We start from the raw sequence: 27,437 nt of genomic DNA, 5'->3' as shown, positions 1-27,437 counted from the left end.
GCTCTCGTGGTCATTTGGCATCAAGTCATCAATCTGGTGTTAGAATAAAGGAAAAAACGGATTCATTAATTGTTAATTAATTCAGTTTTTTACGTTACAGTTGTTACATTTTCAGTTTCAGATTGCAGTGTGTCGCATATCAGTACGTTAATAGTCTCACTTTTCATTGATATCATGGCTGTTTAGCTTTCCTCCATCAGCTGACTTAATTTATGTGTCCCCTATGAAGTCGCTTCATGCACTGAGCCGTCCTTCACGCTGTGATTTAACCAGTGCATTCAGGCAAAGCTAGCTCTCTCTCTGGGTTAAATATATTGAAACGATGATGGGATACACTGGGTAAGCAAGTTGAGTCAATTCCAGTGTGTTGTGGACTGTGTCTCCATTTGTTCTTCGGTTTGTCTGATTTTTTTATTTGCCTGCCAGATGTTACGCGTACCACTGACATTTGCACAGTAGTGAAAAATGTTTGTGAAACCATGTTTATGTATTTGGCAGTCAGAAATTTCACCTGCTTCGCTCGGTCATGTCTGGCAGCCAAAGAATAAATAAAAAAGCAGGGTGCTGCTCAGAGAAATCACTATCTGCCAAGCTTTCAAAAATATGAAATATTAATTATTAATAAATTCATCTGGTTAAACTGTTTTTTTCTCAACAACTCAGAGGAATGTTTTATTTGTGAAATATAAGTTATTAAAAACTACAAAAATCTTTGCTGTAAATTAAGTGATGGCTCTCATTTCGTGCACATATAAAAATGGTTATCGTGGCAAATGTTAGTATGCATGTCAGTACAATATGTAGACATTCATGTTGTATCATTTAAGCAAGTGTTGTTTCAAAGAGATATACTATTCACTACACTGTGTGCTCACATCATTCTTGGAACAATGTTTCTGTCTATTTAACTGAAAAAAAATTGGAAAAGTGGAGAGAAACGTCGTTACATTGATCCGCAGTGCCTTTTATGACCTGCAGGTGGCTGCAGAGATTTACATTAACGTTTTTCATTACCCTGATAATCACAGCTTTGCCTCAAACGAAAAAATAACTTTATTGAGGATCCGTACTCCAGCTGTGTGATGTGAGTTCCTAAACACGGCTGCATAAACCTGCTCCAGCTTCAGATGTGTCACAGTTCATACTCGAGCAGCAGGTGACGTAGTGATAATTAATGTGCATTTTTCTTCCCTTTTTTTGTCCTTGTCTTTTCATCTAAACTTCAGCATATGAATAAGCATCTCGTAAGATATCCTATCTCAAATCTTAAGCCATAAAACTCCTGTTGTTTCCTAAGCCATGCCGAGTCTTCAGTTCGCTTCATCTCTTATTTTTTGTTGTTCCTCCAGCTCTGTAAAAGCAAAGAGTTTGTAAAGTAGTTTTTGGCAGTGCATCTCCTTACAAAGCATAAATAAATGGTGGCTGACTTCTTCCTGATCTACAAATGTATCCAGGCATTTTGCTGCAGTTATTGATTGGACCCATGAAAACAAACAGTGTCCTCACTAAATATTGCATAAATGTTAGCGAGAACTTGTAACAGCACATTCATAGGCCTGTTATTTTTGCATGTAGGATATTTTCCCTTTATTGGCTCTTGCTGGGTTTAATTCCTCTGCAGATTCCCCTCCTCTGTTCTCTTTTTCAGATTCCCACGCTCGTAGACTGATCATTAAGTGGTGGTTACTCTGGGAAATGATAAGAGAGCAGACTTATCACATGCAGACTGCTAAGACAGCAGAAAAGGCTAAAAATTCACTGGTGCTGCAAACCAGAGCAGATGATAGTTGAGCTAGATGGTAGAAAATGTCAAAGTACATTAACTAAAGCTATTTACCATGAAGTTTAGTCTCATCTATATTTCGGTCTTTCACATACACTGATTTTTATGTTAATGTGCATATAACTTGTGGTTGTGTTTTGCAGATTATAGTAAAAGGAGGATTTGGAGGAGTAGTGCTCGCTTTTGTCCACAGGGGTCAGTGTGGAGCTATGATTGGCGTATACCCTCTATGCAGTGAGGTAGAGGTGGGGGGAAATGCCACCACTGAGAATGAATTGCAGAACCACTAGGAATTATTTTACAGCTTAATGTAGCGGGATCTGGTGAAAACAGCTGCTACGCTGAGAAGTGCAATTGGGTTGTGGATTTAATCAAAGCAATTGACATTGGCGTAAAGTGACACTTTAATAATCAATTTTAATTCACCTCCGGCCTCTTTCATAGTCAGATTAGAGCTCAGGTCACTGGCAGTACAGTGCACATGGAGATGGGGGGGGGGGGGGGCGTCAGCCTCCAGCAGGGAGAATTCAGTGGGACACTAAAAGGTTCCCTCTGTCTTTGGTACTCCACCCAAGCTGCCTAATAGTGAGGTAGGGGATCATTTACCTGTTTTATACAGCCTGTTGTGTGTCTCTAGCTGTTCTGAAAGGTGGGATGTATTGGTATATAACTACAAAGACTGAGGAGAACTGCATTAAAGTTTAAACCCTTTCCAGCTCCTCTCCAATCAGTGCATAGCTGGCCAGTTGTTTAGTGAAATGGCCTTCTAACTGATCAGGAGCTGGGAATAAAAACTTGATGCAACACAAACAAGGAATGTTGCAGCATTTACATTAGACGCTTTTACTAAAGTCTAATTTAAATCAGAGAATGAAAAGGGGAGGTGTGGGTTCTGTCCAGATATTCCAGCTTCCTCCTACAGTCCGAAGACATTTTATGTCAATTGGTGAGACTAAACTGGCTGTAGGTGTGTGAATGTGGGCTTAAATAGTTGTCTGTCTCTCTGCATTAGACCTGACATAGGATGTGACCCACCTTTTGCTAACCCTAACCCTGTCCACAACCAAGAACTGGATGAGCAATTAAGAAAACAGATGAATGAATAGACATATAGGTGTAGATCACAGGAGCAGGAGGGGGGTGCAAAGGAAGTAGGCTTGTCCCAAAACATGACCATGTTTTTGATTTTTGTTTTTAAAAATAGTCATTATTCTGAAACTGAACCAGGGACAGATGGATAGCTGCAAGCATGTACGGTATATTGCATAATTCATTAGCTGAAAAGCAGCAGCCAATCAAGAGCAGAGAGAAAACGTGGGTCAGGTGACACTGCAGGCATTTGGAAGTACAGGTGGGAGTAGCAATGCCTGTCTGGGAAAACCACAGAGCCACAGCACATTATTTCCTGCTTTGTGAGGCTCAGATAAGATGTTAAATATCTAGACTCTTCAGACTTTGGGTTATTATTGTTGTCATCTGTTCAGGCATCCCAGACTGAACACTGTCAACATCCACCGGATGACATTCTCAGAAAAGCTTTTGCAAGCAAGAAGAAGGTGGATATAACCCAGTAATCCTACTTACCATCCTATGAAGCTGCTTCACAGGGGAAAAGGGGCACAGCCAACACCCACGCAGCACTTCACATGTAGTATTCTGCTGTAACTGCACTCTTATCACCTCTGCCTGCCCCTCACACACAAACACAGACCCGTACATGTGCCTTTCAGTTAGCACACACTGGATGCAAGCAAGAATTTCTCACCTGTGCATACACAAACAGGTCCATTCACTTCTATAAAATCTGCACGTCTTTACTGTAAGTGTCCTTTGAGACTCTTTGGCATGCTACCCTCTTTACAGCTCTCCTCCTCGACCTGCATTTGATGGTCACTTTAACGGGCATCATCTAATATTTATTGAGCTGCTTCACTGAGGGCTTAATGCTGGCCAATGGCTGTGTGCTGTGGTTAACCTCCTGGAGTTTAGTGTAGAGTAATGGTTAAAGAGCATGAAGACTTCATCTCTCTGACATCTTTGAGGTTTTTCTCACACTGTGAGTTCACTGGCAAGCTGCTCTAGTTTCTCCTCTGGCTATGCTGCACGTCCCCCAAAGGATTATTGAGTAACAGTGTGCAACACTTTTTGTCAGTATGCAAACAGACCTTTCGCCAAATTTAGCTAAAATAAGTCGCAGTGCGTGCTACTTTTTCTCTCGCCCTCCACTCGTTAAATAGCACAAATTCTTCTGTGCTGCACTGGGAGATCAAAGCCGCTACTGAGTCTGCTAAAATTCACACGCTCAACCCAGATTGCAATAAATGTTTGGCTTAAAAGTGGCAAAGTTATGCACTTCTTTTATGGGCCACATTTGTCTTTGCCCAGGGTGAATCTGGCTGCCTCAGCTCAGCCAGAGGTCCAACTTATAAAAGGCCAGATATGAGATGTGTTGTGACATTTGAGCCACATCTGGCTCATCCTACATCTGCTGGTGCAACAACTGTGCTGTAAGTGAATAAAATAGGCAAAATTAGTATGTCTCCTATCTGGGTAAAGACCCATTGTCAGAAAATGGCAATATAAGATGTACATGTAGTCCTTTAAATGCACCTTTATAGTAGGGCTGTGCACTATGGCAAAAATCTCATATCCCGATATAAGACATTTATCGTCCTGACAACAATATAAATCACAAAAATGTAACATTTTCTGTAAATTCAGTGAATCTCGGGCAACTTGACTTGTGTGAAGTTTTTCCAGCTGGGCGTCATGTACCTGGAGTCGAGTGTTTTAACCGATGCATGAAACTATACATTTAGACATAAGTTGTAACGGTCACCAGTTTCTTTCAAAGTTTGAGTCTAAGTTTTATTTTTTAGCACCTGATGGCTCCTTTTTTTCTTCTCATCCGTAAACTCTCTGCATACTCTTTCACTTGATTCAGTTTATTTTGAAAAGTCTCAACAGGATCTTGAGCTTTATTGTGAAAGGTTTATGTGGAAAACAAACAAGCGGACATCGGAGCCACGCGATGGTTTTACCGTCATTGTTGCTAAGGACAACACGTAAAAACAGGCTTGTCGTCCATAGTGTGGTTATTAGGGGTGGGTTTTTATAATCGATTTATCGATTAAAATCGATTCTGGCTTGGATAACGTGAAATCGATTCATTAAAATCTTGAATCGATTTTTTAATATAAATTTATTTTTCCCGAAACGCCAGAATCTCAGGTGAAACCTCACAAAATTTCAAGAACCACCAAACAGCTAAAACAGTAAATGAGAGCAGGAACACTGATTCTGCACAAAGACTTAAATACACAGCGGGACCCGCGGATCAGAATCAGTGAGATGTCACCTTTCTCACCGACGGCACGGGGCTGAAAGCCGACAGCTCGCAGATTCTGATCTGTCGGCAGGTCCGTGCTTTGTATTTACGCCCTTTTTGCACTGATTCTAAAGCTGTTAGTTTGATCTCTCTCCAAACAATATTGACCGAACCAGCAGCAAAAGAAGATCCAAACCAAACTTCACATAAACATCGTCATGGACTCGCTCCGACTTTTGCTGTTTTGCTTCCACCACAATAAAATCACACATCATGCACAGCTCTCTCTCTCTCTCTGTACTTTAAGAACAGTTTCCCGTCTAAAAATCTGTTTTCTGCATTATTCGCTTGCTTGTTACGCACAAGTCTACCGTTGTTTACAGCGCACTCGGCCGCTGTTTGTTTCCTTTTACTTACTTCCGAAAAGAAAACCTAATTTCTGCCGTTCAATACTGAACAAATTTAAACTTTTTAAAATTATGCAAAATGCAAAACGCTTAGCTGTGTCTCTAATAAAACCGCTGTAACATCAGAGGTAATGTTCATGTTGATTAATGGTTTTCTTTCGTTTTTGATGTACTGCAGAATATTTTTATAAAATCCCAGGCCAGGAAAATCACCTTCATGTTTTTCTGTGTTTTATCTTCAGCTACTTTGACACAAAGGCATCTGCTGTGATGCTTACACCTTTGATAAAGTCTTGCGTGTGTCAGCTTCCTTTTTATAGATACAAAAATATGTAAATGTTCTGATCTGAATAATAATATTTCTGACTGTCAAAATTTCCCAGATTCAAATCGAATCGAATCGAATCGAATTGAATCGTGGATCGAATCGATTCTAGAAATCAGTGACGATACCCAGCCCTAGTGGTTATATTAAATATAAGAGAAAGAGAGAACTTTAAGAAATTAATATAGCCACTACAGTGACCATCAAAACCATGAAAAAATATTGCTGTAAACAGTTTATTTTATGACACCAGGAAACAAACGATAGCGTAAAATGAAACGATAGACGTTTTTATATCATCATCCGATATATATCGTTATATGGAACAGCCCTACTTTATAGGTCAAAAGTCCAAAACAAATCCATACAGACAACCTGACAAAGAGCAAGGAAAAGACAGCACGATTTATACTCTCACACAACCGAGACACAACCGAGACACACAATCACAGGGGAGGAAGTAATAATGAATACAAAGCACAAGAGAAAAGGGAGTACCAAAATTAAACAGGAAGTAACCAATGCAAAGGTTAGACACAGCAGGACTTTACGATAAGGCAATCACTGGGAACGACTAGTAAAGCATAGAGTCCTGTGAGATCGATGAATGGAATGAAAGTGCTTATCTGTTTTCTTTATATTTAATTTTAACAGGATGTGATCATTTGCCCTGAAAGCAGTGTAGATGAAATATTGCACATAACACCTTAGTTTATCATGTTTTGCCAGGAGGCCCACAACCAAAATGACAGCGCTCTAACCAAACACATTTGTTTTCTGTGTGTGTTGCATGTGCAGTGACAAAGGTCTCGTGTGCTTTTGTGTGTCAACTGCTTTCCTAATGGGCTGCCTAAGACACAGCAGCCCCGCTTTTGGTAATTGGATGTGACCTCACAACTTGACCGGGAACTGTAACTGTGCGCACATGCAATTTAACCCACACTCTGACCGCAGGGGATTTTACACCACTGGAATACAATTACAGCCCAATAACAAACAGCCACATAAGAGGGATTAGTGTTGGAACTGGCAACCTTCATCGGTCTACACGGTCATTACAGACAGACTCTGTTAACCTCAAGGCTGTAGCCTCCTGTATAGTTAGGTTAAGCATGCCGAAATTTAATTTGTTGATTTCAGGGCAGAGTTTTGGTTTCCAATCTAAGGCTCTTATTTGACTGAATTGCAGTAACGAGTAGGACAAAACTGCTAAAACAAGTACGCATTCTCTGAAACACAATGTCTGGAAATAAATAAAGGTTGAAGTTGAACTGTTAACTTGGTCTAAAAGATGGAGTGACTGCAAGTTTTTTAAGGTGGCTAAACCCAACTTGGGTATGCAATATGTGAGCAACGTGTTAAGCAAAATTCCTTTAATTTTGCAAAATCATTTATTACTGATTATTTACAGGGTCAGTAATAAAAGCTACTGCTTTTGGCCTCGACTTCGTATGCTCCGTTTAAATCTGTTTGGTAATTATGACATGAATTTTATAAAAATGTCTGATGGGATTAAATGAAATGATGACCATTTATATCCAAAAAGTTGCTCTGACATTATGAGTGTTCTGCGGAAACTCCTGCCACAGTTCTGACCATATTTCACATAGTACCCACCCTGAAATGGTTGTAGAGCTTTCCTGCTGCAGGCTTGAAGACGTGTGTAAAGCACGTAGAATTTGTAGCCTGTTTGCAGCAACATCCAAATTTGTTCTGTCAAAATCTGCTTTATTGACCAAGCATGAATAATAAAGTTTCTCTTATGAACCAGCGTGGATGCAATACAACTAAAACAACCAATAGATTGGTTGGCATGGGTATTCACTGCCAGGCAGTAATTCTATTTAAAGCAATGTCAGCTCATTCATCACTTTAAAAATAAAAACAAATGCATATTTGCTTCAGCTTCACCAAGCAGGAAAATTCATACGAGGCAGCAGAAAAGTGAGTGCAGATATATGGGATTATAAATATTTGGCTAAAACCAGGTGGTGTGTCCTTAAAAGTTAGTCAAAAATTAAATTTGAATAAACATATTTGTTCTTTATTTTAAGTTTTAAGAATAGTAATAATTAAAATTATGTCTGCATTTATTTATATTCATAAATTCCCACCATTCCTAATTCAGCTCGTTTTATGAGAGTGATCATTAAAGTTATTTTAGCTACATTTAGTTACATTTATATGTAGAAATAGTTCACCTTCATATTAAAGCTGTGGTTTCTTACACACTTGTGTATTTTCTGTCTCAGTGTTGTGCAGAGTACTTCTCCTAAAGAAAGGTTTATAAATTAAAACTTTCAATGCTGCTTTAAATTAGTGTCTATTCTCTTTTTTTCCTCCCTTCTCTCCCCTCACACATCTTGTTTCTTTTTATTTCTCCCTTCAGTCAAAGAGGCCAGGAATCTGGTTCCCATGGACCCCAACGGTCTGTCAGACCCTTATGTGAAGCTTAAACTGATCCCGGATCCCCGCAGCGAGAGTAAACAGAAGACCAAGACCATAAAGTGCTGCCTCAACCCCACCTGGAACGAGACCTTTAAATTGTAAGGCTTTATCACGCCAAGTGTGAGGCTATCTTATATATTTATCAGCCTGTCTTTCCTGTGTCCCTTTATCTCTTTTTTGTCTTCTCCTCACTCGCTCAGTGCAATGAGTTGAGACCGCGTCGCATTATGCTCATCTTTCCAAGCATGTGTAACCACTGGCGCTCAGTTAAAAACATCTGGCGCCTCATTTTTGTAAAACCTTGCTTTTGGGGTCGTTTGCCACAGTTGGCTCCAGTGACTTACTTAATAAGGCACATTGAATTTACTGTGGAAGTGCAGATGTTCACTCTGAAATGCTATCATTTCTATCAATGTGTCTAAAAGAAAGAAAAAAAGTATGCACAGAAGAAAGATGGAAAGCTTTCCTGATACCTTATCAGAGGAATGATCCCAGGAATAAATGTGGAAGATGAAAAAGAATGAATTCAACACTGCTCCCGTGTGTCTTTAAAACTCAAACCTTTGACAATAACCACACCTACAGTTATCACTCTCAGCCATCAACTGTTGTTTGTCCTTCCTTCTCTCGCAGCCACCTGAAAGAATACGATAAGGACCGCCGTCTGTCAGTGGAGATGTGGGACTGGGACCTGACCAGCCGCAATGACTTCATGGGATCACTGTCCTTTGGCATCTCGGAGCTCCAGAAACAAGGGGTGGATGGATGGTGAGATGAAAAAAAGGAGGAATAGAAGAGGGTGTAGAGAGGCATGAGGCAGAGAAACTGTGGTGGTAGAGGAGGAGGAGGGAAAGGTGACCTTGTTCATTAATGCGCTGTAGGAGAAATACTTTAGTTAGAGCTCCTCTTTTTAGTCTGATTATACTCAGCGCCAGAGCAACTCTACCCCCATCTCTTTATCTCTGCTTCTTTATCTCCACCACCCTCCCTCCCTCCCTCCTGCACTTTCTATCTGTAGCCCAGTCTCTATATCCATCTTCCTCTCTTTTGTTTTTTGCTGACGCTGCCCTGTCAGGGTTTTTAATGAGATGCCAGGTTTTGAGGTGGAATGGTGGAGGTGGAAAGATGCCATTAAAAACCTGATGTTCAGAGTGAACCTGTGCAAGTTTTCCTCTATTCCGTCTTCGAGCAGCCCTCACACTCGCTGGCGAGAGGAGATACAGAGCGCGAGTAAAGCTAAAGCTCTGTGTGAGACTGTGGTATTTGAAATAATGCTAAAACATACTTGTGTCCTAATAATAGTTTGCAGATATGTACAGTGTGAACATTACTGTGCAGAAGTCTTGAGTCACCCCTGATTTATTTATTTTTTTATTATTCTGTATCCAAGGAGACACACTTTCTTCTGATTTCCTGAAGCTCTTCTAAGGTTTTTCATTGGACATTGGCTGGTTTTTCACCCACCTTCAGTCCAGTATTTTTCTTTATTGAACTACTTAATGCTGACCTAAGAGCATAAAAAAGCATAAAAAAGCATAAAAAAAGCATAAAAAAAATAAAATAAAAATAAAAAATAAAAATAAAAAAGCATAAAAAAAAAGCATAAAAAAGCATAAAAAAGGCATAAAAAAGGCATTCATAATTAGCAAAGAGCCGTATAATAGCATCTTTAGGTGCTTTGTTACTAGCAGCCTGTCTCATAGGACAATTGTATTCCAATTTCTTTACTTGAAACTAAAAAAAGATGTCAAAGTTTGACACATAAAACAATATTTTTGCACCAACAGGGTGATTCCCAGAGTGCTATTAGCTGCAAACTTGGCACTCAGCACAGTGTGCAGTATGTCCCTAAAAAAATTTGAGGAAACTGGACAAGTAGAGGACAAAGGAAGAAGTAGCAGTCCTAAAAACTATCTACAACACATGACTATCAGCAGATGAAAGTTATGTCCTTAAGAAATAGGGAAAAAATCCAGCAGAGACCTGACACAGAGATGCAGCCTAATCCGAAGCCTAATCGGAAATGTACTAACTCTGTTTTTGTCTTATATATACATTATTTCCACATGTGATTGCACATGTTTCAATAAATTTCCCATTTTCCTAAAAAAAATATAAAGAAATGAGGGGCAGCCTGAGACTTTAGCACAGCACTGTAAATGTACACATGTAAGAATATGAGTTCATTATAGGATTCAAAGTTTTGGTGATACCTTTTATATATTGTTGGCAGTCTGAAGGAGCTAGCACAAACTCCATCAGTATGCAAACATAGTCGCTGTCATTAATAAGTGTTTATTATGAGATAAGCAACCATGACCAGCTTGTTATCATGTGTTAATTTCGGTAACAGCTCCACCTTGCTGCTTAAAGGGCAGATTTTTGCTAGTAAGTGGAGTACAGAAACCAGAAAGGTAGCTCCTGATAAACAACAGTGTCGCTTCATATCTGTTTCCCATGTCATTTTTTAACATCGATTAAAATCTTGCACAAGTGGTTCAGAGAATAGGGAACAAGCCAGTTATATTATCTACTTATGCTTCATCACTGCCAAAACAGGAAAATGAAGAACGATTTTAACAAAAAATAACTGTGGCATGAGACATAACTGCTTGAAACACAGCTCAGATCTGACAGTCTAACTGGCTGAGGAGGCATATTTCCTAACAGCAAAGAAAGTAAAGAGCAGGGATCTGTTTCCCTGCATCTATAAAGGCCAAGCACAAATGATTTGCTATTTAAAAATGTGAAAACTATATAGTATTGATTTTGTGGGACGATAAGCATCTCCACTGTGTTTTGAGCCCATCTCAGGCTTTGTTAAAATACCATGAAGGGGAATGAATTGGTAAATAATGGCCTGATTATTCTTTAGGCCCTTAAATTGGTGCAGTAACTGTCAGCAGCTTCAGTTAATGGCAGCAGTTAAACACCCCAATTGTATAAACTAATTGGGAATTGATTTGACTGGAAATATTCTCTCACTTTAGGTTTAAGCTGCTCTCCCAGGAAGAAGGCGAGTACTTCAATGTACCCGTCCCTCCGGAGGGGGAGGAGGGCAACGAGGAGCTACGGCAGAAATTTGAGGTGTGTGTGCATTAAAATCTTAAAAGTTGACGTACAGTGCAGGTGATTAAAGGGTTACCTGTGTGCGTGCGTGTGTGTGTGTGTGTGTGTGTGTGTGTGTGTGTGTGTGTGTGTGTGTGTGCATGTGTGTGAGGACTATGCATCTGTGTGTGTCTGAGTGAGGGCCACTCTGGGAGAGCTGTTAGCAGTTGGCAGGCACACTTATAGCACCATCCGGTCTGGCACACTGCAGGCCCAGTGTGTGCGTGTGTGTGCGCGTGTGTGTGTGTGAGTAACAGCTGACCAGTAGGCCCATTCATTTGGCAGTGTTGAGGATAACCACTTTGTTTTTTTTCTCTCTCTCTTTTACTCGCCTCCTTCTGTCTTTGTGACACTCAGCCACAAACCTGAAAGACTTTTTGTGAATGTGTTAAAATAGTGATGTTAGTAGCAAATTTGCTTCTGTCACAGTTTAGGAAAATGTTCTTGCAGGGCATGTTAAAAAAAAGAAGATGAAAAATACACAGTTTGTTTGAAATACAGTCTTGTCCAAAGGTCTTTAACCCCACCCCCAATTTTTTCATGCATTAAATATTTTTTTTCAGGTCTGACGCTTCTATTGTTCTCAACTTGTACAGTTTCCTTAAATTTTTTAGAGACATGCTGCACACCATACTGAGATCCACTCATTTTTCTGATTCTAGCTAATCCTGATGGTGCAAAAATATTACTTTTTATGTCTGTGAAGCTGCATTACCATTGGCATGTTTTTTGGCAGGTTCAAGTGAAGAAATGGAAACAAATGATGTATGAGGGGGATAAAACTTTTAAGGTTTTGACCAACAAACGGTGAATTAAAAATGCAGGACACAGAATCAGAGTTTAGAAGGTTGATTGTGGAGGGAAGTGTAGAGTGGAAAGTTCCAGGCAAGTGGCGTGCCCCGGAGGTCTGTGGCTGAGCTGGCGGGGAGGAGAGAGGCAGGGTTTGCAAACCTGAGAGGTGAATTGCAGGCGAGTGGGTTTAGAGGGCAGCTGGCTGACACGCACAAGGAGAGATGAGTTCACAAGAGCTAGAAAACTGTTAATGGATCGGACCTTGCATGCGGAACGATTACAAAGAAGAGATTTTCCCTTCATTAGATAGTTTTGCTATAATCTTCTTGATTGTGCCTTTATTTTAACAATCACAAGTTCAATGTAAGTGCGCTGCAGTATTCTTTATGGCTAATTGTTTGAATGTTGGCTTCATAGGGAAGCTATTCCTGCCTTCTATCCTTCCTTTCTCTCAGCGTTCCTCCTCCCTGTCCTCATTCAGCTTCCCTCTCCCTCCTTGACTTATCTGTTTTGTCCGCTGTCACCTTTGCAGCCCGCCTTGTGATTTTCTTTCTTTTAATCTGTATTTCTTTCCCATGTCTCCTCAAGGTCACGCTCCTCAGACGTTTACTGAGACAAATTCTCGGGGGGGGGGGGGCAGATGTCACACACGCACACACAGAAACATGCGCATCCACACAAGCTTGAATTCAACCTCTGGGGTGAAGCCTTCAGAGAGGTTGCAATGAGAAAGAAAGACACAGATGCCTCCATCTCATACCCATGATGAAACTCAGAATAAGATATGAAGGAGAAGGCGATTTGACTTTTACGATAAATTTGCTCTCATTTTCCTGTATGCTGATTACATTCGGTTTACAGTTCACTGTAAATGTGTGGGAAAAGCATCTAGAACAGCTTGTTGGAAGACAGCTGGGACTTCAGCGTCACCACTGATATTTGGGGGAGCAGTGTTTGCCTGGTGTCACGGACTGATATCAATTGATTTCAAAGGAGTTTCTGCAACACACATTGGTACCATGTGGTAACTGTAACTTTTAGAGTAGGAAAACCACATCACTAACAAGTGCTTTAAATGTATTTTAGGGGTGGAAATCAAGACGTAATAACACTTTATTTTACCGTGTCCGATACTTTGCCTTTTTGAGTTCCTTCTTCCTGTGTGAGATTGGTAAACGCTCTTCGGCACATGTTCTGATCTAATTTGGCACCACTATATTGATAATTGTGTCACCAGAGAAGGCAGTAAAATATATTGGTACATCAGTATTTTGTCCCAGCCTTATTGTACTCAGCCAGTACCCAAATCTACTTGTAATTAAGAGGGCACAGAGTTTTGGGGGGTGGGGTTTCAGTTCTGAGGACCTTTAATGACATCCTTCTGTTTGCATTCAGCATTTGTCTGGTGGTCTTTTATCATCTGCATGGCTTTAGCGTCAAACATAAGGCCTGCGTGCCAGAATCAGCCTGACAAAGACCCCAATCTGGCCCGCTGGCAGGCTTTGGAAAATGTAAAGGAGGGCATAGATTTTGGTCTTTTAACTGTAGTTTTAAATCTCATGGACATTGACAGTACAGCAAAGTAATTCAGTTATAGATTTACACACATTCTTCCAATCTAAGCTCAAAGAGTCATGCTGACAGATTTCTTTCATTTACTACAGCAGCATTTCTTTACCATGTAGAAAACCTGAGACATAATGTTACAATTGCTCTTCTTTGTCTTACATTAAGGTCTCTCATTGATTGAATGCGTAGTTAAACCTTTTACACTGACAGAAATTGGAGTTTCACCAGTTCGGCCCACATAAGATCAAAGTGGGCTGTATGTAGCCCGCTGTATAAAACGAGTTAGACATTCCTGCTTTAGACAGAGTTAGTGCGAGAGAGCGGCATTACTCTGCAGGCTTTGCCTTCAGCATGCTCCGCTGCTCGCAAACACCTTGACTGTTCCCGCTTGTTTGTGTGTCTGTGTGTGTTTGCGTGACAACAGATGGAGACAGATAGAGGCTTTTATCCATTGATGAGCTGAGAACTGTATGGCGTGCACCACACGCAGTGCAGGGAGCCGCAGAGCAGTGGCAGTGAGGAAATTACTGCAGCGGCACAGGACAAAAAGTGCAGAGACCGTCAGTGTGGATCATCAGTTTAAGATAAGATTGGAAAAAGATTAGATGTGCTCTGCCTGTACCTCTGTTTCTGAGCGAGGAGGCATGTATTAATTAAGATTAATATACTAAGAGCATTTTAAAACTGAAGCGCGGCTTAACAAAGTAGAGAATACGATTAAAATTCTTACAAGGGAGATAAGACGAGAGGGAATGACAAGGTCGAGACAGAGAGATGGTTAGAAATGAAGAGCGAGCAGAGGACTGACAGCTGCTGATACACACGAATAAATGGAAAGTTAGAGACAAAGGCCAAATCTATAAAGATGAAGGTGAAAATGAAACAGAATAAATGATAAACGAAACACAACGAGGAAGATTTCTGTCTTTCAACACATTTTGATTGTTTCACAGTAAAATTTAAAGGCATGGAGTTATGTTTACGTCTGGGGCTTCAGTATCTTAAAGTCAGTAATTATTTGTGTGCGCTTAGTGGTTTTTATATAAACTGAAAAAAAAAGATAAAAAACGATCTTTCTGGTTTTTGCCAGTAAAGGTTGCAAATGCAATCACAAACAAATATCATACTTTACACATGAGCACTATGTAGAAGTCTTTTTGCCACACTGTGTTTTAATTTTGCAGTCAGACAAAGGAAAACAGTGGTACATGTCACTGAAACCGTAAATGCTTTACTTAGTCCCTAAGGACCCCAAAGCACTTTACATTCAGTGATGGCAAGCTGGGGCGCACTGACAGAGGTGAGGCTGCCGGACACTGGCGCCACCGGGCCCTCTGACCACCACCAGTAGGCAACGGGTGAAGTGTCTTGCCCAAGGACACAACGAGCCGGGGCTCGAACCGGCAACCTTCCGATTACAAGACGAACTGCCAACTCTTGAGCCACGATCGCCCCGTAAAACCGTGACACGATCACAATTACTGTGAGTGCGTGCAATGAACTCACAATCTTTGTTGCACCAAGACAGCAATAAAATGACAATAAGCTGGCAACAAGAGTCAGTCTGCTACCAGTTGTGACTGAATGGGGTCAATTTAGCAATTACATGCAATCTGTTCATGATAATACAGAGATTAAATGTGATAAATCAGGGAAAATCTCAAATATATTCACATTACCTCCTTCATTCAGAGGAAATTTCACCAAGCATAGTTATCAGAAAGAGGGAAAACGTGGCCCCAAGGAGCAGACTCACAGAAATGGAGGACATTGAAAGGGATTTTATTTACAGTGAATCAACAAATTAAAGTTAGTGAGGCACGACTGGTGCAGATTTAGTGGGATGATCTAAAAGAGGGAAAAAACTGAGTTAGAAATAAAGGAGCTGCTGTAACTAAATTAAACAAAGGGAAAAGCAAATGGTGCTTACTCGTCACACTGTTGTGCAAGAGGGAACAGAGGGGTTACCAAGAGAGGCCAAGATGGGGAGACGAGATTGCAGGCAGGCAGGTGAGTGGGGAAGCCAGGTGGGTTACTCCAGGAAGCTTAAGGTTTGTAATTCTTCCAAATATGGTTTCATGGGTCTGGAGAAAGTAAGACTAAACTAAAGTAGCACAGGAAAAACAGGTTTATAACTTGAAGCAAAGGAATAGGAGAAACACTAGAGATCCTAAAGGTTACCATAAAGGCTGCAATAATGATCTGGCAAAGAACTGCCGCTCCGTTGCCGCCCTGATAAGGGAGATCAGACACAACTATGTGAGGCAAACCATCCCCAGCCTGTCCAGACTCACAATGGTCAGTCTCAGGGCATTAGGGCGTTTTCACACCTACAGTTCGTTTACTCTGGATTGAATCAGTTGATGAGTTTGTGAACTTGTAGCTTTTCCCCATGGTTTGTTTTCTTTTTGCAGAGAGAAAAATCCAAGTGAACTCTAAGCAAACCAAAATGCGTCACCACTTACTAGATGAGAATATTCAGTCTGCTTATTGGCCAGCTGTGTCTGGGCCGGGAGCAACAAAAGTAAATACAGGAAGAAGGTTCTGTGTTCTGGAATACTACAAGCATGAACATGGAGAATGTTCCTTCCACAGCTAGTTGCTAGCTCATACAGACGTTTGGACATCTATACTACCTCCTACATCCCAGAGTACAGAGCATGCATGGCTCCAGGAAGTTTTTAGCTCAGACTTGAAACGTACACCCGGTAGTTGGTTTGGATCGAGGTCAGATCACATTCACACCATAGATAAACTGCATTAAAGTTCATTTGGAACCAAACCATCTAAAAGGTCTCAGTGCGGTCGTTTTGGTCCACACCCAAGTGCGATTACCGTGTTCACACCTGCACAAGTGAAACACACCAAGGGGGAAAACAAACCAGATATCAATTTAAACAGAGTAAACACTGCAGGTATAAAAACATCTTCAGAGTCGGACCTAATTGTTTGGTGACCTGGGGTTGAGGGTGTCGCATGTTCTGAGCGACCGGTAACTTGTTATAGTGAATGCAAAAAGCATTCTATGCAATCACCAGGAAGCCATGACAGCCTGGAAGTTTCCAGAAAACTAGAGCTACTGTGACTGGTCCATATTATGTAATTACGGTTTTAAATCATATAAACCATTAAGAGCAGATCTTTAATTCTCAGTTGTTAGGTCTTATAGTCATGCTTACTAATCTGTCTCTGATTTGATCTTTGTTTATGGCAATTATGCAAGTGTTTTCAAAATTACTAATAGTATTCATTAACATTAAAATGCTACAAAAAGCACTTCTTAATTAAGTCCAGATGGCTCAATAACACCAACATCCTCATCCTGACATTTTAAAAAAATATTAGCTCACTATGAAATCCTGGATTTCGGGTGCCAATTTGTTTTGCCTAATTTCTCCTTTATTTTCTCTCACCCCCATCTAGAGGGCTAAAATTGGTCCGGGGAAGAACACAGAAGGGAAGTCAGCCAACGCCGCATCCCGGTTCGACTCCAATGGCAACCAAGACCGCATGAAGTTGTCTGACTTTAACTTCCTCATGGTGCTGGGCAAGGGCAGCTTTGGCAAGGTAAGACGTGATGTTTAAGTGTGTGTGTGTGTGTGTGTTACTGTTTTTGATATTTAACACCATCGACTTGGTGGGGATGCCAGATGGAAATTAGCCTGCATGGCTAAATCTGGCACATTTGTATTATATACCCTTCTGCCAATTAATATTTTCACTTTTTAAATAAAGTAAACAAAAAATAAACATTTTCTATGGGATACAAGGTACAGTCAAAAAGAACAGCGGCCTCACCCTTAAAATCCAAAAATCAGCACAATCATAGCTTAACAACTTGCTATACAGTGGGGGAAAAAAGTATTTAGTCAGCCACCGATTGTGCAAGTTCCCCCACTTAAAATGATGACAGAGGTCAGTAATTTGCACCATTCATACAGGTAACGAGTGGGGGACAGAAAAGCTTCTTACAGAAGACGTTACAGGTCTGTGAGAGCCAGAGATTTTCCTTGTTTGAGGTGACCAAATACTTATTTTCCACCCTGATTTACGAATAAATTCTTTACAAATCCTACCATGTGGATTCATGGATTTTTTTTCACATTCGGTCTCTCACAGTTGAAGTGTACCTCTGGTGCAAATTACTGACCTCTGTCATCATTTTAGGTGGGGGAACTTGCACAATCGGTGGCTGACTAAATACTTTTTTGCCCCACTGTATATTATGCTCCCTGTGACTTTGGCCTCTTAATTTACATGTAGTTTAAGTCAATATATGAGCCAGCTATCATGGACACAGAAAACCTTGTTTTTTTTATAACTTGTGTGCTATAGCGAATATATCTGGGAGGCTCTTGTTTGTCTGTGTGTTTGTTTGTTTGAGCATCAGAGCTTTGCTGTATAACTGCAAACAGAGCTTACAGCAAAGGAAAGAAAACATGGCCAAAAAGAGGAGATGGAGACAGAGGGAATCAAAGGTGATGAAGCACGAGTAGGGCGAGGTGGATGAAGAGAAAGAGGTGAGGAAGATGATGCGACAAACAGGTAGGCGATGGAAGAAGAGAGGCGAGAGATGTGAGGCATCGCGACAAGGTTGACGTGAATAAAATGAGCGAGAGGTAAAAACGTTGGACTGAATGAAAAGCGGGAAAAGGCGGGGGGCGGGGGGGGGGGGGGGGGGGATGTTAGAGTGATGTGAATGAATGAAAATCAAGGCAAGAAACAGAAAGAATGGGAAGATGCTGTGAAAGCCAGACAGAGGGGTAGAGCAGCAGGGTGGAGGGAGGCCGAAAGTGACATAAAGAGCACGAAAGAGAGAGAGAGAGACCATTGTCTGAGTATCAGACTTGTATGCCGGCTGCCTGTTTCCATGGTAACAAGCATTTAAAGCTACACTGATGCGTCATTGTAATGGAGCCTGAGTTGAAGCGCGATCATTACTGGAATACCCAACTCACACAAACGCAGACTGCTGAAGCATGCAGAGATGCACAGCTTCAGCAGAAGACAAAGTGTACACACACACACAAGCAAACACACACATGTTGGAAAGCACATTCCTGCAAATGTAAATCCAACAGTCATTTTAGTCTGTGCTATGCAGACGCACACACGCACCAGAACATTTTGTGAGACGAGTCGCTCACATGACGTGTGTGTCACTTTAAAGGTTCCTGAGTGTGCGTGGGAGGCTGGTAGGACCTGCTGCCACACAACCGGAGTAACACAATACTGCTGCAAACACTTCTCTGTGATTATAGGACACATGTGCAGTCAAGAGGGCACGCTTCATTTTGGCCTGCCTCATCATTCTTTATACGCATGCATCGCGGCGTAATAAGAGCTGGAGTTGCACAGACACACAAAAATAACTTCAAGTTTACAGCTGCTGCTTCCCAAAGGCAGTTGGTGTCTCATTTTCATACGGCGCCACAGCAAAAACAGGCATTGCTGTGCAGAATAATGAATTTTAGCAAATTTAATGATAGCCAAAAGCAAAAATTGTCATTACTGTAAGGTCAAGGGTGTCAAACATGAGGCCCAGGGACCAGAATCAGCCCAGCAAGGACTCCAATTCGGCCCACTATACAGCTTCAGAATAATGAAGGAGGGCATAACGCTTTTTTGGACATTTATCGTATAGTTTCATTGGTTCGGTCCACTCAAGATCCAAGTGTGCTGCAAATGGTCCACAACATAAAATACATTAAGGACTTATATTCTGAGAGTTTGTAGCCTTCTTTTTTTGAAAACACTGTAGAATAGACAGTAAGGCGTGAAGATACCACAGGGGGGACTGACACAGTTCCCCGGGTGGGCTCCCTGCAGTAGCCTTTGAGCATACGGGTGAGGAATTGTGTTAGGATACATGAATGTTCCCTTTAGTTTTTTGGTGGGACACAGTAACACAATACCAGCAATAACACTTCAGCTGAGAGATGCATGTATTTTTAATCGCTGTAAAATCATTTTTGTGTTGCCAACATCCTTGCCTGGATTTGTGGCAATGGCTACAGTGTTGAATTATCCCTGGAAGCACAACATCAGGAATTATTTAAAAAAAAAACATCTCTGCACTTTCCATACTTTGCGCAGCCATCCAGTGGGCCTGGTTTGGAAGCTCTAATAGGCCACAAACCTCATGCTTGACAATCCTCTAGACCAGCTAAGACTGTGTGGTAGTGGGCTATTACACAACAAATTAGTTCTTGGTTACAGTTTCCCCCCTTTCTCCTCACAGAAGACACTGCAGCCTGAGATTTGCTGTACACAGAAGAATAATTATTGGAGTAATGAACAAACTGATGGTATTTAAAAAGAAATGTTCTTCAAGCCCACCACACAAACACTGTAACTAAAGCCACTGCAGACATGATCCAAATGCAAAAGGAAGTCTTAAAAGTTTTCATTTAGGTTTTCTTGGAACACTCAATGCCTCAGTGGAAACAACAGCTGCGTATACTATATATAATAAATGACCGTTTTTAATGATACACACAGCCCACTGTGATGCAGCACAGTGCAGATTCTTGCAGGGCAGCATTCATTTTGCCTGGATAAATTCACTGTGCAAGGTCAGCAGAGAAAACACAGCGGCATCATTTACGACACATGACAGCTAATATCCTCGAGACGGCTTTCTGGCAAACGACCCTGAAAAACTTCCCAGGGTGCAAACAGTGACACACATGCTGCAACCGGTCTATGAGTGGATCAGACACCAAACATCCTTGTGGTCAAGCACAATAACTGGGAAGGTGAAAAAACAAGGATAATAAATGCAGAAGTTAAAATGTGTAATCGATGGTGGTGTAATGATGCCAAAAAGATCATGTTGTTACTGTCTGACCTGTGCGTTTTATGTCTTTCTCCTGTGCTGGTCTTGTCCTTGTGGTTGTATAAAATGAACTTTGGGCCAGATGGTGTCCTTCCTCTCTGTTTCAACTCTATAAAGTTTGTATTTACATAAAGTCACGCTGCCACCATATGCACACACGCACACACTCAGTTGTGTTCAACAAAGTATACTACCAGCTGAAGTTTTTAAAACTGGCAGCTGTATAACCAAAAACGCATATTAATACCCTGATACGTGCTCACGCACACACCCGTCTACATATATAACTGCGTCTCTTTGTCCATATGTGCTGCACTCCCCACAGAATACCGAACCCAGTAACCTCTCTGCATTATCATACCTGAATATTTATAAGACATAAACAGCAAAGTTGCTAAGTTTCTCATCTCAGAGGGGGAAAGCGGGAATAAGAGGTCACTCTTATTGCTCCATTCTTAAAGAATTTAGAGAGAATAACGAGTGTGACATCAATGTGTTTGCACCGCGAAGCTGATGCTCATTTCCTGCCTCTAAATAATGAGTAAGAAGAAGTAATTTTTTTTTATTTCTTACGTCTTTGTGGTATATGTTTCTATTTGCAGACATACAGCCTGTAGAGATCAAGCTTGTGTTCTTTCTCACGGCTGTGTCTGTTAGCCTCAGAGGAATGGTCAAGTGGAATTTTGGTGACTAGGTTCGCCCTGTGGTTTGTGCAAATTAAAATCGAATGTTTAATAATAGATATAAATGCACAATACAACTGAATGAAAAACAACTTCTTGAGGTCACAGAAGTCATTTGGCCTTATGGGAACTACACGTGGCAAACACCGCAGCCTTTCCACAGCATTCTAAAATGTAAGTTGGTGCCTTTGCCCTTATTCCAAGCAAGAAATCATTGAAATATCTTCACTACTAAGCAGAGATGGGCAGCAATGCGTTACAAGTAACACATTACTGTAATCTGATTAATTCTTAAGGTAATGAGTAAAGTAATTATTGCAAAAAAGTAATTAGATTACTCTTACTTTTCCGCAACCACGCTGTGTTACTGCGTTACTTAATCGTGATTTTTGTTTGCGAGAGTGTCTCATGACAATGACGTACGAGCGTGTGACGCCCGTGGCAGCAACAGACGTGTGCAGATCAACAATGGATCATATGGAGTGCAGGAGATAGTACGACCATGCAGCATTTAAAGCGTGGAAGTACTGACATTGCTTTGAGTTTGAGTCCCTAAAAAGTGACAAAAACATTAGCATCCGTTGTACAGTCTGCGTGGAAAGAAAACTTCTTTTTACAGCGAAAAATTAAACTTCAAATCTGAGCAAGCACCTAGCACGCTTCCACGGGAATGTGAAATTCACAGAGCGAACCTCAGATCCCCCAACTGACATACCGCTGCGGCACCAGGCAAACCTCCGCGTGCTCCACTCTTGCTAAACAGGTGAAAACAGATTTAAGAGCAACAGGATTTAGTGCTGCTGAATCTTTGGTTTTATTTATTTTTTGCTGTGTTTTACTTGCATCTATTTGAAAGACACAAAAAAACTATTTTTATGCTGGAATATGCAGAAAATAGGTTTGAATGTTAAGTAAGAAATAACTAAGTAATAAAGTAACTAATTACTTTTGGAAAATAAGTAATCAGTAAAGTATTGGGATTACTTTCTTGGAGAAGTAATCAGTAATTAGTAATGAATTACTGTTTTCAAGTGACCACCACTGCTACTAAGTCACAGTGACTTTCTGGAAAAAAAACAGACAAGTGTGAAAAATGAAGCACAACCTTATTGCTTCCATAGGAATGAGGGGGTAACATTAGCCAAATTATTAGCTGATTATTAGCACGTGGAAAGATAGAAGCAGAGGCTTTAGCAGTTTGCTGCTCTGTAGCATTCAGGTGTCTGTTAACACAATGCCACAATCTTCCCAGGAGTGAACGTCCCAGCAAATTCAGTTCAAGGTCAGGGTCAGAGAAACTACCGACAGATTGTGCAGACCTCAGTTAGCATGTTAAATGTAAAAGCTCATGACAGTACAGAAACAAAACTGAAGGAACCACAAGAGTTCTTCCACAATATGCTTTGAAAAGAGGAGAACGAAGCTGTTTGGCAACAAACAAACACAGTATATGGGCACAAACGCCTCATACCAGCTGTCAAGCACGGTGGTGGAGGGGTGATGATTTGGGGTTGTTTTACAGCCACAGCACCGGTGCATCTTACAGTCATTGAGTCGACTAGAGTCACATGTAGTAGTACATTAATATGCCTCTAGGTTAAAATTCAACATATAAGGAACAGTTAATTTTGTAGCTGTGTGGTTAGATAGGCTGAAACACACCAACTCTCTGCATTTCTCAAACTATCTCAATGTTACCTTAAACATGAATGCTGCACACACACCCTCAACAGGCTCCTGTAAATCCTTTCTTTCTTTGAAGGTTGAATTTAATTGAACTTTTGCTCTGGTCACAAGTCTGTGTGAACCTTTCATGACACCTGGTCCGCATTTGGCAACCACATAAAAGTAATCACAATTCAGGGTGTGTTTATTTTCATTTATGTGCATCTCATAAGTGGATTACAAGAAGCTGTCATCCTTGAATTCCCAATAAAAAGTCAAACTTGAGTGCTGCCAGGCAGTTTCTGAGTTCGCCCATGTGTCCCTCACAACACCCTGCCCTTCTTAAAATTTATTTAACCTTTTTTTCTGTTTTTTAATCCCAGTCTCTTCACCTATCAACCTTCCTTTATCTACAGTTTCCCCACACTGTGAACCATATGATCCAGGAAATGTGAAATAAGCCCTTTTTACTTTGATTTTTGTCTTCTTTGTCTTTTTTTCTCTCCTTTGCTTCATCCTTACTGTTCATGAAGGGCAAAAGGAAGTCGAACAGTATAAAAATCTTTGAGAAACTCTGACTAATATTAAAGTTATCACAAGAAGAACCACTGGCTAAGCGCTTTCTCCCCTTGCAGGGAGATTGCTGCAGCAGCTTTTAGGTTTTGCGTCCTCTAACGGCATCATTATGTTTAATACTTGTAAGAGTGGCGAGTTTCGAATTCATTATATAATTAATGTTTGTTAAAGCCTTGCTAGCCATCCAGCAGGGGTTATTGAACACAGATTTTGTGGCTTACAGAACAGGCCGTTAAAAAATGTCTCGATTACGATTAATTTTTGTTATCTCGCACAAATTGTACCCATGTAATGTATGTGATGTATAAAAATGGCTTTGAGTGACTCTGTAAGAGGCTTCACATCATCCCATTTTCCTCTTTCTCTCCTTTCTTATTCCCCTGGTTATTTCGCCTCCATTGGCGTCTTGAAAAGTGATGAATCGGTTTCTCTTTGTCTTTTTTCTCTTTATTTCTTACTTTGACTGTCTAACCCAAAACAGTCAGAGAAGCTTTCCTTCATCGCTCTGATCCTTTATCCCCGTCCTTCACAATACCTCCCCTGTTTCTCCTGTTTCTCCTTTTCTCTCTCTGTTTCTTTCCCTTCTTTGTTGGTACAGAGCCATGACAGCAGCTGTGAGCCTTAAAGATTTTGAATATTGATGAATTCATCTTCTCGCATTTCCCACATGTTCTTTGTTCGCCCTCTCTCTAAGGTGATGCTGGCAGAGCGCAAAGGAACCGAGGACTTGTACGCTGTAAAGATCCTGAAGAAGGACGTCGTGATCCAAGATGATGACGTAGAGTGCACCATGGTGGAGAAGAGAGTGCTAGCTTTATCTGGAAAGCCCCCGTTCTTAACACAGCTGCACTCTACCTTCCAGACTATGGTGAGTGGGCCGACATGTTCCCACCGAATATATCTCACTGAGATATATTCATTTTATTTTATACAAACTTAAAAGCTGCCCTGTTTTAACTTGTCACTCCTTAAATTTAATTGGCACTTTCAGAATATACTGTCATGTTCACCATCATGGATCTCAAACAAGTAATAGACATTAATACCAATGCTGAAGCTAACACTTTTTTAGGTACACCTTGTTTTCACCTTGAGAATTTCCTTCATTCTTCATGGCACAGATTTAACCGGGTCATGGAAACATTCCTTATTTATTCTGGTCCATGTTGACATGGCTGCATCACACATGTTAATCTCCCATCTCACCACAACTCACTGTTGCATTCAAGAAACCATGATTTGAGCTTTGTGACACAGTGTGTTATCCTGAGGATGGTGCACTGTAGGCAAAAAGGCTGCTAAGTTGGTACTAAAGGGCCCACAGTGTGCCAAGAAATACTATTACACCCCCACACAAGGCAGGAGGAATCTGAGGTTTCATGTTGTTTATGCTAAATTCTGACCTTCAACACTAATCAGACCAATGCTTTTCAAATATTTTAATCCAGTTTTGTTAAGATTGTGTGATTTGTATTCTCAGTTTCCTGTTCTTAACAGGAAACAACAAACACTCCACATTCAAAGTCACCTAAATCCCATTTCGCCCCCTTTATGATGCTCAGTTTGGAGTTCAGCAGGTCACCTGCACCGTGTCTACATGCCTGAGTGCATAGAGCTGCTGCCATGTGATTGGCTAACTGGATATTTGCATTAACAAGTAGTTGAACAGGTGTAGCTTCTAAAGTGGTGGTCTTTGTATTTGGAAGGAATTTTAGACCCGGTTTCTCAAAATGTAATTTGTACTTTAACTTTATATTGTGTATCTTTTATTTATTCGTTTTGTTATTCAGTCTACATGGATTATATTAACCTTTCAGTGGAAAAATGTGGAGTTTTTTGTTTTTTTAATATATCTGGTTACACATGCTACCAAACACAAGAACTACAACCTAAAAAAAACATCTGGAGTGACTGCTTACCTGTTGTCCCAAGTTTACAGCTGGAATGCACAAACTTTATAATGTGCATTAGTCCTAATGATGAGTCAGCAGAGGGGTAAATATAGCTCTCCTGCTTCATTAACACTCATCTCTGCATTCTCACTGATTAGTGATGTGTTGTAAATGCATTTGAATGACAAAAGTAAATAAAACCGATCTGATACTGACACACACACCTACACACACACACACATTTTGTACATCAAATTCAGTTATTACATGCAGGCAGTTACAATGCAATTACAATCATGCATGCACACATCCATACAGTAATATGGCGCCTATGCAGTGCATACGCAAGTACAGTTAAACCACACACACTCACACACACACAGATACTATAGGCTCGCACACAGAACAAGCAACTGCTCATAAGACTTATCAGGGAGTACAGACTCTAACACTAAAAAACTTCGCAATAAACTCCAGAACACACAGACACACACACCAAATCCCTCCACATTTTCTCACTTACTGAAACTTATTGGCAATTTCTGTAGATAATGGAGGACTACAGGTCCCTAAATTGATGTCACCGTGTTCCCTCAGTTGAAGACTTATTGGATCCACCGACAACCCAATCACCACTTTTCTCCCCGTCCTCCTCACTTCCTCTGTCATATTTTCTGCATCTCTCCTCTGATCTTCTCTCAATTCGCGCATCAAACTCACAGCAGTCCCTTCCACCTCCACAGTATTTTACGCTCCTTTGACCTCTCATCCATTTTTATTAACGTGCACTTTGTGACCTGTCTTTCTCTGCTTGCCCTTCTACGCCCCCTCCACAGGACCGTTTGTATTTTGTCATGGAGTACATAAACGGCGGAGATCTCATGTATCAGATACAGCAGGTCGGCAAGTTCAAAGAACCTCACGCTGTGTGAGTACACACACACACACACACACAGAAAATCAGAGCCCCGTGAAAGCAGGTGTTTCACACTTTAGTAATACCTGTTTAAATCGTGGTGAATAAGCCATCATCAGCTTGACTGGTGATGGATGAGCAATCCCAGCAGAGCCCGGAGGTGAAATATGTTGTTTGCCCCCAATGCAGCTTGCTGCTCTGAAGAGCTTCAAAGAAATGAAAGTAATCCAGCAGCTCCTGAGAGTTTTCAGTGCATGGCGCAGTACCTCCAGAACTGCAGAATATAATTACGGTGGCTGGCGAGATCGCTGGTGTCAAGCCCAACCAGCAGGCTGACACATTTGACAAGTGGGGCTGTCGGTGTCGAGCGAGAGCTGTTGAGGAGTTAGCCCTTCATGTAACTCATAGAGAATTAAAGTTTCTTCCCTATGGCTGAAGGTTCAGACTGCAGAGGGGGTAAGTCGAAGTACACGAGGAACTCTTTTAACTAAGGCCATCAGCTTGTTCGCTCTCTTTTTTTTATTAAACAGGAAATCCTTCTCCACGGATGATTAAATTGCTTTGAACTTCAGTGTTGCAGAGTCTTTTTGTATATTGAGAGCTTCAGTATTTATTCTTTAATGCTGCTGCTCATCATTCTGAGCACAGAAAGAACATCTAATTAGCTCCAAACGGGCTCTGCACAGTTTTCACAACCAAATGACTCTTGCTGTCTTTAAAATGCGCTTTTTAAACGCAGAGAGCGCATGCACGCCCGCGCAAGCGTGGCCGACTGTGTGGTCTGTCCGTCCAGACCTCTGCCGCTGATCTTATCAGTTGCTTGCTGGCCTTGAAGAGACAGGAGTGACCTTTACTCTGACACGCGCATACACGCACACAAATGATCTGTTTTCCTGCTGTCCTTTTTCTCGGCCTCTGTCTAATTGCCGTTGTTGTTGCCGTTTGTGTTTTTTGTGTGTGTGTGTGTGTGCGTGTGTGTGTGTGTGTGTGTGTGCAGATTCTACGCTGCAGAGATAGCGATTGGTCTGTTTTTCCTACATCAAAAGGGCATCATCTACAGGTAACATCCATAACACAACCTACTAAACGCAGAACATTAACTAAATA

General features: G+C 41.1%; 1 protein-coding gene across 2 annotated transcripts in view; it reads left to right on the top strand.

Annotated features, from left to right (window-relative positions):
• prkcbb (protein kinase C, beta b) overlaps positions 1-27,437 on the top strand; it is a 108,042-nt gene that overhangs the window by 42,126 nt on the left and 38,479 nt on the right. For both annotated transcript variants that reach the window (XM_086288743.1, XM_086288742.1), the window contains exons 6-12: positions 8,233-8,389; positions 8,925-9,059; positions 11,282-11,378; positions 17,184-17,327; positions 24,217-24,390; positions 26,251-26,342; positions 27,328-27,390. In XM_086288743.1, the coding sequence (XP_086144869.1) occupies positions 8,233-8,389; positions 8,925-9,059; positions 11,282-11,378; positions 17,184-17,327; positions 24,217-24,390; positions 26,251-26,342; positions 27,328-27,390 (862 nt within the window). The remainder of the gene's footprint in view (positions 1-8,232; positions 8,390-8,924; positions 9,060-11,281; positions 11,379-17,183; positions 17,328-24,216; positions 24,391-26,250; positions 26,343-27,327; positions 27,391-27,437) is intronic.

The sequence above is a fragment of the Aulonocara sp. 'chitande type north' Nkhata Bay genome, linkage group LG4 (assembly GCF_057382095.1).
Source record: "Aulonocara sp. 'chitande type north' Nkhata Bay isolate Kocher_YH1m ecotype deep benthic linkage group LG4, A_spYH_male_GT1.1, whole genome shotgun sequence".
Lineage (NCBI taxonomy): Eukaryota > Metazoa > Chordata > Actinopteri > Cichliformes > Cichlidae > Aulonocara > Aulonocara sp. 'chitande type north' Nkhata Bay.
This window is presented reverse-complemented; position numbering and strand designations above follow the sequence as displayed.